The following is an 11,175-nucleotide window of genomic DNA, read 5'->3' as shown; positions in this document are numbered from 1 at the left end:
CACGACTAAACAACAAAACAAAAGCACCTCTCTTTGCGCATGCGTCCCTAGTCGCTTTCTGTCACGTCACTTCTGCCAGCCGGTGGTGACTGTGTTTCTGGGTCCGACTGAGTGGTTGACGCGTCCGTTCTGTCAGAAACCGGCCGGTGAGTTAAGAGAAAGGGTTTTATGTTCCGCTTTTTTTTTCCCTTGGAGTTTAAAGGGTGCGTGAAATGTCTGTGTATTGCAGTCGTTGGGGGTGGGTTTTTGTTTTGTTTTCTGGAGGGTGCAAAGCAGCCTTCAGTACTGCCTACGGAGACATTGTGGCAGCCATAGTCACAGCAACCTGTTCCTTCTTCTGCCACCGCCTATAACAGGCAGCTAGGCCTCGTAACCATAGAAACTTTCAGAAAGTGCCAACACTCCCTGCCTAGAGATTTTTCAACAAGACGCCCAATTCCAGCTAATGAGCTCGTTCCGCTTGGCTCATGCAGCAGCCCTTGATTGGACCGCGACACCGGTAGGACGGCCCAATGAGGCTCGAGGACGGCCGAGAGGAAAGAGAAGGGGAGGGGAAGGGAAGGAAAGCGACACAACCAAGGCCGACGGAGCGGTGCGCGACGGGGCCTAACGTCAGGAACGGAGCGGACCTATCGGCTCCGGCCAGCTTAGTGGCAAGCGACCAATCGGGAGGCTCCAGCGAGAGAAAATGGGCCAATAGTGGGACTGCACGCAAGGCCACGGGAAGGTATATAAGAGCCGAGGGGGACATATGGGCCAAACCGGTGAGCTTTAAGTGAGAAAATTACAATTCGTTTTGTTGCGTTTGTCGGATAGTGCGTGAGGTGACCGCGAGGTCCTGTTACCTAATACAGGTAAGGCTTGGGGTGGCCTAGTGCTTGAGCGGAGGAAGAGGCGGGGGCCGGGGCCTAACGAGAAGGGGAGGGCGGCTTCTCCAAATCTATCGGGCCTTGCGGGGTCCCCCTTGCCCTCATAATGCCACTTCGTTCTCATTTACCCAGGTTCCCATTGAGAAAAATCCTATTGCGGCTCTTGGTCCAAAGCGCGCGCCATTTTTATTCGCATTTCCTGCCAGATCCATATTCTCCCTTGGTGGTGGTGGTTGGGTGGCGATTGCAGTGATTACAGTATTTGGTATGCATTCATGAATAAAAGGGGTTTATATCGCAGAATAGGAGCAGATGTTTGTGTGGGGTATTCTTTTTCGTTCCCCCTTGCTCCTTACCTGGGAGAGGTGATTTTTTGCAAAAAGCAGAACTTGCTAGATGTTTCTATATGGTGTTGGTTTTGTATATTGATAACCTTTACCGGTTTGGGGTAAATGGTAATAGCTGGGTTTCTGGTGATGGGGACAGCGACTACTCCCTTCTCCCACTTCACCTTATGAGAATGGTGAAGGCAAAACAGCTGTGGTTGCAGTGAACAACGTTAATTATTTGATTTGAGGCTACTCATTTTACAGTGACTCCATATACCAAAAAAATGGGAGGGGGAGCAGCCTATCTCTGGCACTGGATTACATACTTACTCTTTGCCTTTAATGTTGGGGTTGTCTGAAAGTTAAGAGGTTGGTAGCCTTTTTTTTTGATGTTAGGTTTTGCAGCTTTTACATACTGCCTTTCCACATTATTTTTCTCAATGGATGCCTGTAGAATTTAGCAGTGTGTGGGGGTTCACATTCATGTTTAAGTATCAGGAGAGCTACATATTTTCTTAACCCCTTTGCTGCCTTTTCCTTGAACAGAAAAGTTTCCTGGGCCTCCTTTGTATAGGATTTGGGGTGGGGTGTTTTCTTTGAGCTGCCTGCATGTTTGCAGGCTGTGGGTCTTGGTAGCCTCTAGTCCTGATTGGCCCTCCCAGCCTTTGCTAAGGATGTTTGGGACCAGTAATACTCTGTAAATCTGCCCCCATTTCCATTAAACGGGCATAATGGTATTGTCTTTTTGCTCATAGTATTGCCACTGATGGTTGATTTTACTTATTACAGGGTTTTCTCTCTCTCTGATTGTGAATATTTGGTACAAGGGCAGAATGAAGTATGCCCTTGTCTGCCTGTTGCTCATTGGCAGTGTATTTGCTGCTGATGACGACAACAAAAAGGAGGATGTGGGGACTGTGGTTGGCATTGATCTGGGAACCACATATTCCTGGTAAGTAAAAGAAGGGTGCCTATTTGATTGACTGGCTTCTGGGTCTCTTGAATAGCTTATGGCCACTGCACCAAAATATGGCCAAGATTCTGCACTAGTGTATGCAAACAAATTGTACTGTATTACTATTTTAATTCACTTGGTACAAGTCAAGGGAGTACCGCATTTTTCGCTCCATAGGACGCACTTTTTCCCTCCTAAAAAGTAAGGGGAAAAGTCTGTGCGTCTTATGGAGCGAATGTGTGTGTTCCCTGGAGCCAAATCGCTGTTGTCCTGTGCTGCTGTTTGGGGGTGGGGGGAGGAGCCACGGTGCTCTGCCGGCAGCCTCCGCTTTCCCCTGAAGCCCCAGCAATGTTTGCAAGCAGCAGGAAGGCTGTGCGCTCCCGGGCTGCTCTTTGGGGGTGGGGGGAGGAGCCACGCGGCTCTGCCGGCAGCCTCTGCTTTCCCCTGAAGCCTGGACAAGGTTTGCAAGCAGAGGGAAGGCTGTGTGCTGCTGGGGTGCTCTTTGGGGGTGGGGGGAGGAGCCACACTGCTCTGCCTACAGCCTTTGCTTTCCCCTGAAGTCCCGACAAGGTTTGCAAGCAGAGGGAAGGCTGTGTGCTCCTGGGGTGGAGGATGGGGGTGGGGAGCAGCAAATTGCTGTCTCTCAGTGCCTCCTAATTCAACTGCAAAGGATTGCCTAACTGGATTCTGAGCTCCATTTGAAGTTTTAAAATAGTAAGTTTGGGGATTTCTTCAAGTAGCAGTTTTGCGGAAATAGTCATAAATACATGCAAAGCATCTCCACAAACCAGTAATAGTAATTTCAGCTAAAACTGAGCAGGTATCTGGCTCAGGAACAGTTTAAACTGCACAGCTATAACCAGACATCCTGTGTGTGTGTGTGGACCATGTTCCTAGTAGCTAATCTTTACTGCTGAAAAGAGGCTCTGATATTCCACTCCAACTCTATAATTCATTATACAAATTCTTACAAGTACAGTCCACCTATACTAAACCAAAAACATTGTGTTCTCTTGGTATTGAATGGAAGCTATTTATCTGCCCTCTTTTCCTCCTCTGTTCTTTGCTCAGTCACTCCATTTTGAATCTTCCTTTCAAAACAACCATGCCTGTTTTGAGAAAACTTCAGAGATTTAGGAACTGGAGCACAATCATTTGATCTTTTTGCTGTTCCTCCATACTCCAAGCACTTCTCATTTGCACAGCCCTGGTTTCTCTCCCTGACTATTAATATTCTTGATTAATAACAGTAAAATGCTCAAATTTTAGTTTTTGTGACTGCTGCCAATACTGACTTCCCAGTGATAATGAAAACAGTTACATTATAATGGAATGTGTCCTTTTTCCATTCTCATCATTATATACCGTGGCTCGCTTTAAAGCAGCAAAGTGGAAAGGAGCCACACACTTTGCTGTTTTAAATAGTGTAGTACAACATTTGAGTCAGAATTTTTTTCTTGTTTTCCTGCTCTAAAAACTTGGTGCGTCTTTTGGTCAGGAGCGTCCTATGGAGCGAAAAATACGGTAATAATACAATATCTATTCAACTCAAACTATTTTGTTTTAGTGTAGTCTTACAACTAAAAGCTTGAGTACTGGCCAGAAACATTAGTATTAGGCTGCCCAGAGGATACAACTAGCTTGCTTGCTGCACCTCATCATAGGGATCAGATTTTTTGCTTGATGTGCTTGATTTTCTCCTGTTTGCTGTTGGTTTTGTGTGAATTCTGTTTTTGTTGGTGGTGGTCATTTTTCCTTGGTTGTGTTAATGCATATTAATGTACTGTATTTTAGGTGTATTATATTTTGTGAACCACCCAGAATAATAATATAATAATGAGCGGCTTCCAACATAATATTAAAATACAATAATCTATTAAACATTAAAAGCTTCCCTAAACAGGGCTGCCTTCAGATGTCTTCTAAAAGTCTGGTAATTGTTTTTCTCTTTGACATCTGGTGGGCGGGTGTTTCACAGGGCGGGGGCCACTACCGAGAAGGCCCTATGCCTGGTTCCCTGTAACTTGGCTTCTTGCAGCGAGGGAACCGCCAGAAGGCCCTTGGCGCTAGACTTCAGCGTCCAGGCAGAACGATGGGGGTGGAGACGCTCCTTCAGGTATACTGGGCCGAGGCCATTTAGATGTTTAAAGGTCAGCACCAACACTTTGAATTGTGCTCGGAAATGTAATGGGAGCCAATGTAGGTCTTTCAAGGTCGGTGTTATGTGGTCTTGGCCGCTCCCAGTCACCAGTCTAGCTGCCACATTCTGGATTAGTTGTAGTTTCCAGGTCACCTTCAAAAGTAGCCCCACGTAGAGCACATTGCAGTAGTCCAAGCGAGAGATAACTAGAGCATGTACCACTCTGGCGAGACAGTCTGCGGGCAGATGGGGTCTCAGCCTGTGTACCAGATGGAGCTGGTAGACAGTTGCCCTGGACACAGAATTGACCTGCACCTCCATGGACAGCTGTGAGTCTACCTCTTCCCGAATCTGAGCGACTTTATCTGCAAAAAACTTTGCAAAATCATTGCAGGAGATCATGTGGCCCGTACTGGTCCCCGATGGAGCAGGTGGTTCTGCTAAATTGCGAACCGCCTTAAAGAGCCTTCTGCTGCTGTTTTCTGCAGATGCAATAGAGGTGGTGAAGAAAGTCTTCTTCGCCATTGCTACCACCACTTGGTAGACTCGACATTGAGCTTTAACCCATGTCCAGTCAGCTTCAGAATGAGTTATACGCCACCGGCGCTCTAGCCGTCGCAGCAATTGTTTCATTGCCCTCAGATCCGTGGAAAACCACGGGGTTGTCCAGGCTCCATGCAGTCGGAGAGTGCGCTTCGGAGCCAGACAGTTGATAGCCCTGGTTAACGCCACATTCCAACGGGCCACCAGGGAATCGGCTGAAAGGCCATCAGCATGGGATAAAGCATCCTCTACCACTCTCTGGAAACCATTTTGATCTATTAAGTGGTGGGGGCAGACCATCCAAATCGGTCCCACCTCCCTGCAGAGGGGAAGGGTCGCGGAGAAGTCCAGTTTCACCAGGAAGTGATCTGACCATGGCACTTCTTTAGTTTTGCTTTTACTATTTAAAGAAGCCTTTAAATAATACACATATTTTTAAAAGTAACTTCCATTCTCTTTTACAGTGTTGGTGTTTTCAAGAATGGGCGTGTGGAGATAATTGCTAATGACCAGGGTAACAGAATCACACCCTCCTATGTGGCCTTCACACCAGAGGGGGAACGTCTTATAGGTGATGCAGCAAAGAACCAGCTGACTTCAAACCCTGAGAATACTGTATTTGATGCCAAGCGCCTCATTGGTAGAACATGGAATGATCCTTCTGTGCAGCAGGATATAAAATACCTACCTTTCAAGGTACTCATTTTGTGCCTTTTATGTTATGGTACAGTGGTACCTCGGGTTACATACACTTCAGGTTACATACACTTCAGGTTACAGACTCTTCTAACCCAGAAATAGTGCTTCAGGTTAAGAACTTTGCTTCAGGATGAGAACAGAAATCGTGCTCTGGCGGCAGCAGGAGGCCCCATTAGCTAAAATGGTGCTTCAGGTTAAGTACAGACCTCAGGAATGAATTAAGTACTTAACCTGAGGGTACCACTGTATATATAAAGTACATTGAACAGCTTTTGGTGTGAAATTTGAACCCAGCCTGTCCCCAGCCCTAGCACTTTCCTAGAGACACTAGGTTACTAAGCTATGTATGAAGTGTTTTTCCAGTCCACACAATTTATGGCTCTGCTTTCACTCTGCTCAAGATACCAGCATCAAAGCATGAGTTATTCTGCATCTGGCAACCTGATGGGCAGGTTGTTTGGTTCTGCTGCATCCTCAATGGAACCTCTTTAAGTCCACCACAAGATTAATATTGTAGATGTGGTGCTTTTGGTTTTTAACCATGTCCACTTGTACCTGTCTTTACAGGTCATTGAAAAGAAGTCCAAGCCCCATATTCAGGTTGATATTGGAGGTGGCCAAATGAAGACCTTTGCCCCAGAAGAAATTTCAGCAATGGTTCTGACTAAAATGAAGGAGACTGCTGAGGCCTACTTGGGAAAGAAGGTAAGATGTTATTTCAGCTGAAGCACACAAGCAAAAAGAATAGGCACTGAGGGGAGCTTTCGTGAATCTACCATGTATGGAGACTGGCCAGTGGTTGGTCTAATCCTTTACTGCTTACTCTAGTTAGCAGCAGGTCTCAGATGCCTTTCTGATCTAGAGATAATTCTAAACTGGATTGAACATGTACTATTCTGTATGCAGTTTAAGTGTTCTACCGCTGAGCTTTAATGCCTCCTAACAGGCCTGGCTGCTTGTACATGAGGAGTCCATGTCTTCTGGGTTCCCTGGGACATAAAATGGATGGGGGTGGTAGAACTGTTCTCCAAGCTGAGGCAGCCAATCTGTAGCCTTCTGGATCTGTTTGAATTCCAATTTCCAATATCCCTGACAGTTGACAATGCTGGATGGGGCTGATGAGAGCCCAGCAGCATCTAGAGGGCAACAGGCAATCCACTCTACGTAGTCTTGAAAGGTGCATTCTAGACAATCGGGATCCCTCCCCCTCCCCCCAAAAAACTGTATTAGATGTTAATTTGGAAACAGCAATCCAAATTATTCTCATTCTTCTCCAGGTCACACATGCTGTTGTCACTGTGCCAGCTTACTTCAACGATGCCCAGCGTCAGGCTACAAAGGATGCTGGTACTATTGCAGGGCTGAATGTCATGAGAATAATCAATGAGCCGTAAGTAGGGTTTTAATAGTCTTCTGCCAGTATTTGGGATTTATGTGGGCTTTTCTCACATTTACCAAACTAACGAGTTGCTCTTACAGGACTGCTGCTGCTATTGCTTATGGCCTAGACAAGAGGGAGGGCGAGAAGAACATCCTTGTCTTTGACTTGGGTGGTGGAACTTTTGATGTCTCCCTCCTCACAATTGATAATGGTGTCTTTGAAGTTGTGGCAACCAATGGAGACACTCACCTGGGTGGGGAAGACTTTGACCAGCGTGTAATGGAACATTTCATCAAGCTCTACAAGAAGAAAACTGGAAAGGATGTTCGGAAGGACAACAGAGCTGTTCAGAAGCTTCGTCGAGAAGTTGAAAAAGCCAAAAGAGCGCTTTCTTCTCAACACCAATCTAGAATTGAGATTGAATCTTTCTTTGAAGGAGAAGACTTCTCTGAAACCTTGACAAGAGCAAAATTTGAAGAACTGAACATGGTAGGTATCTTGAATTTTAAAATGGGTAATTGCAGTAATTGCTGTACACAAAACATAAAAGTGGGAGAGATGTAATAATAATTAATAATAATTAATTTATTATTTGTACCCCACCCATCTGGCTGGGTTTCCCCAGCCACTCTGGGCGGCTTCCAACAAAGATTAAAAATACATTCAAATGTCGCACCTTAAAAACTTCCCTGAACAGGGAAGTTTAGATGTCTTCTAAATGTTAGGTAGTTGTTTATCTCTTTGACATCTGATGGGAGGGTGTCCCACAGGGTGGGCGCCACTACCGAGAAGACCCTCTGCCTGGTTCCCTGTAGCTTGGCTTCTCACAATGAGGGAACCGCCAGAAGGCCCTCAGCGCTGGACCTCAGCGTCCGGGCAGAATGATGGGGGTGGAGACGCTCCTTCAGGTATACTGGGCCAATTATAGTAACATGTAGTACATGCGTGTCATGGGGAAAATAAAGTGGTGCCCTCCTGTGTGAAATGTTATCCCACTCCCAAGACACTATGCTGGTCAAACTGTACCAACAGCAGAGAATAAATTGGTTCCCTAATGGCTTGAGTCAAAATTGCTTGTCCTCTAAAAGATAGCAGTGACTGATCTTTGTGGATTCTCCTGTTAAAGACAAATGAGATGTTACGAGTAGGCCCATCTGATCTCAAATAGCATCACACATCTTGGCAGGATGTATCTGATAATTTGGTGACTGTATCATCTTGTGGCCTTGTTCTGTGATTGCCTTTCCACATCAATTAAGGGATTTTAAATTCTGCTTGTAGGATCTCTTCCGTTCCACCATGAAACCTGTCCAGAAAGTCCTAGAGGATGCAGACCTAAAGAAGTCTGACATTGATGAAATTGTGCTTGTTGGTGGCTCTACTCGCATCCCCAAAATACAGCAGCTTGTGAAAGAATTTTTCAATGGCAAGGAACCCTCTCGTGGAATCAACCCTGATGAAGCTGTAGCTTATGGTGCTGCTGTGCAGGCTGGCGTACTCTCTGGGGATCAAGATACTGGTAAGTCTGAGTGACTTAAATGCTGCATGAGGTGTTGGGCAGAGTAGCGTGTACAAGTGAAAAGCTTCCAGTCAGCCTCATAACTGTTTGGAATGGAAGATCTTTGTCTTTGCTGGCTGTCAAGTTTGTCACTACAGCTAGATAAATTATGGTGATGCTTCATCACTTAAAACCTCCTTTTCATTCTTAGGGGATCTGGTGCTGCTTGATGTGTGTCCTCTGACCTTGGGCATTGAGACTGTTGGTGGAGTAATGACCAAACTTATCCCAAGGAACACTGTTGTCCCCACCAAGAAATCACAGATCTTCTCCACAGCTTCAGATAACCAGCCAACTGTGACAATTAAGGTTTATGAAGGTAAGTGGCCGACCGACATCATTTGGCTTGGAAACTTTCAGAGTATTTTGTCTTCTGGGCATTAAAGAGTAAAAGGTGAATCCAACACGGCTTAATTTTGCAATGCATGTTTCCACATTTGTGAGGTTCCTTAACATGCTTTGAGTATCACTAGCTGTTGATTATTAATAGAAACACAAGTGAGAGGCCTTTTAAAAAATAACCTTGTACTTGCATGATTATCAGAGTATAATCTGAGTGATTTCATGTGAAATGAAATTCCACCCCCCCCCTAGGAGAGCGTCCTCTTACAAAGGACAATCATCTCTTGGGAACTTTCGATCTGACTGGAATCCCTCCTGCTCCCCGTGGCGTCCCTCAGATTGAAGTTACCTTTGAAATAGATGTGAATGGAATTCTTCGTGTTACGGCTGAGGACAAGGGCACAGGCAACAAAAATAAGATCACTATCACCAATGACCAGAATCGTCTTACTCCAGAAGAAATTGAGAGGATGGTCAATGATGCAGAGAAGTTTGCTGAGGAAGACCAAAAGCTGAAAGAGCGGATCGATGCTAGGAATGAGCTGGAAAGTTATGCCTACTCACTGAAAAACCAGATTGGAGATAAGGAGAAGCTCGGTGGCAAGTTGTCATCTGAAGACAAAGAAACAATAGAGAAGGCTGTAGAGGAAAAGATTGAGTGGCTAGAGAGTCACCAAGATAGTGATATCGAGGAATTCAAAGCCCAAAAGAAGGAACTGGAAGAGGTGGTGCAACCAATTGTGGGCAGGTTGTATGGTAGTGCAGGCCCACCCCCTACCGAGGAAGAAGAAGCAGGAGGAGATAAGGATGAATTGTAGACTTCAGTTTCCTAGACGTTGGTGCTGTAAATATTGGACTTTGAACTTTTGTTTAAACTATTTGAACTCTAGATTTGGAATGTGACCAGAATCTTCACATTGAGTGGAGTTGGAAATGCTAGCCCAAAAGTGGCTGTATACTGCTTTTCATTAGCAGTTGATAAATGTCCAGCAGGGGGGTGGGCAACCTGACAAGGGGAGCGGGTGAAGTATTGAAACCATTCTATTTAACAAGTTGGGTTGTGTGTGTTATGTGGAGAACTTTTCTACCCTCCAAGTGACAACAATAAATTTGTTACTTACACTGGATCTGGGTCTATTTGATCTTTGTAACACAAATGCTTATAGGAACTAAGAACACACCAGGACCAGAGCTATGGTTTTGTCTGCATGTTTCTTGGTCTGACCCCCTCAGAAACCACCTTCCTCAGAGCAGAATACAATTGTACAACGAATTATTCCCATGCATGTCTGCTAGGGAGATGCGGGAGGCGCTGTGGGTTAAACCACAGAGCCTAGGACTTGCCGATCAGAAGGTCGGCGGTTCAAATCCCCGTGACGGGGTTTGAGATCCCGTTGCTCGGTCCCTGCTCCTGCCAACCTAGCAGTTCAGAAGCACGTCAAAGTGCAAGTAGATAAATAGGTATTGCTCTGGCGGGAAGGTAAACGGCGTTTTCCGTGCACTGCTCTGGTTTGCCAGAATCTGCTTAGTCATGCTAGCCACATGGCCCGGATGCTGTACGCCGGCTCCCTCAGCCAATAAAGCGAGATGAGTGCCGCAACCCCAGAGTCGGTCACGACTGGACCTAATGGTCAGGGGTCCCTTTACCTTTACCTATGTCTGCTAGGTGGTAGCAGGCCATTGGGTGATGACTTGACAAGCCACTGTAACATTAGAATCAGAATTGTACAATTGAAAGATACCCTCAGGGTCATCTAGTGGTCCTTAATGTTTACATGTTTTGTTTCTAGATGAGAAAACAAAACACTCCAAAACACTCCAGACACTCACGCAGGACCTTCACCGCCTTCACTGGTTCTTATTTAAAAGAGAGGTAGAGCTGGGTATCATCCGCATACTGATGAACACCCAGCCCAAACCTCCTGATGATCTCTCCCAGCGGCTGCATGTAAATGTTGAAAAGCATGGGGGAGAGGACAGAACCCTGAGGCACCCCACAAGTGAGAGCCCAGGGGTCTGAACACTCATCCCCCACCACCACTTTCTCAACACGGCCCAGGAGGAAGGAGCGGAACCACTGTATAACAGTGCCCCCAGCTCCCAGCCCCTCAAGACGGTCCAGAAGGATGCTATGGTCGATGGTATCAAACGCCTCTGAGAGATCCAGCAGAACTAGGAAACAGCTCTCACCTTTGTCCCTAGCCCGCCGGAGATCATCAACCAGTGCGACCAAGGCAGTTTCAGTCCCATGATGAGGCCTGAATCCCGACTGGAAGGGATCCAAATGGTCCGCTTCTTCCAGGCGTGCCTGGAGTTGTTCGGCAACCGCTCGCTCAATCACCTTGCCCAGGAATGGAAG

General features: G+C 46.2%; 1 protein-coding gene across 1 annotated transcript; it reads left to right on the top strand.

Annotated features, from left to right (window-relative positions):
* The first annotated feature begins 695 nt into the window (after window positions 1-695).
* On the top strand, window positions 696-9,943 carry LOC310697668 (endoplasmic reticulum chaperone BiP-like). Its single transcript, XM_083484346.1, has 9 exons — window positions 696-854; window positions 1,988-2,150; window positions 5,301-5,532; window positions 6,103-6,240; window positions 6,813-6,925; window positions 7,015-7,405; window positions 8,198-8,435; window positions 8,626-8,793; window positions 9,069-9,943. Exons 2-9 carry the CDS (start codon window positions 2,032-2,034, stop codon window positions 9,632-9,634), a joined length of 1,965 nt encoding a protein of 654 aa, XP_083340472.1. The 5' UTR covers window positions 696-854; window positions 1,988-2,031; the 3' UTR covers window positions 9,635-9,943.
* Window positions 9,944-11,175: the final 1,232 nt, after the last annotated feature.

This window comes from Podarcis liolepis (genome assembly GCF_965112155.1).
Source record: "Podarcis liolepis genome assembly, chromosome: W".
Lineage (NCBI taxonomy): Eukaryota > Metazoa > Chordata > Lepidosauria > Squamata > Lacertidae > Podarcis > Podarcis liolepis.
This window is presented reverse-complemented; position numbering and strand designations above follow the sequence as displayed.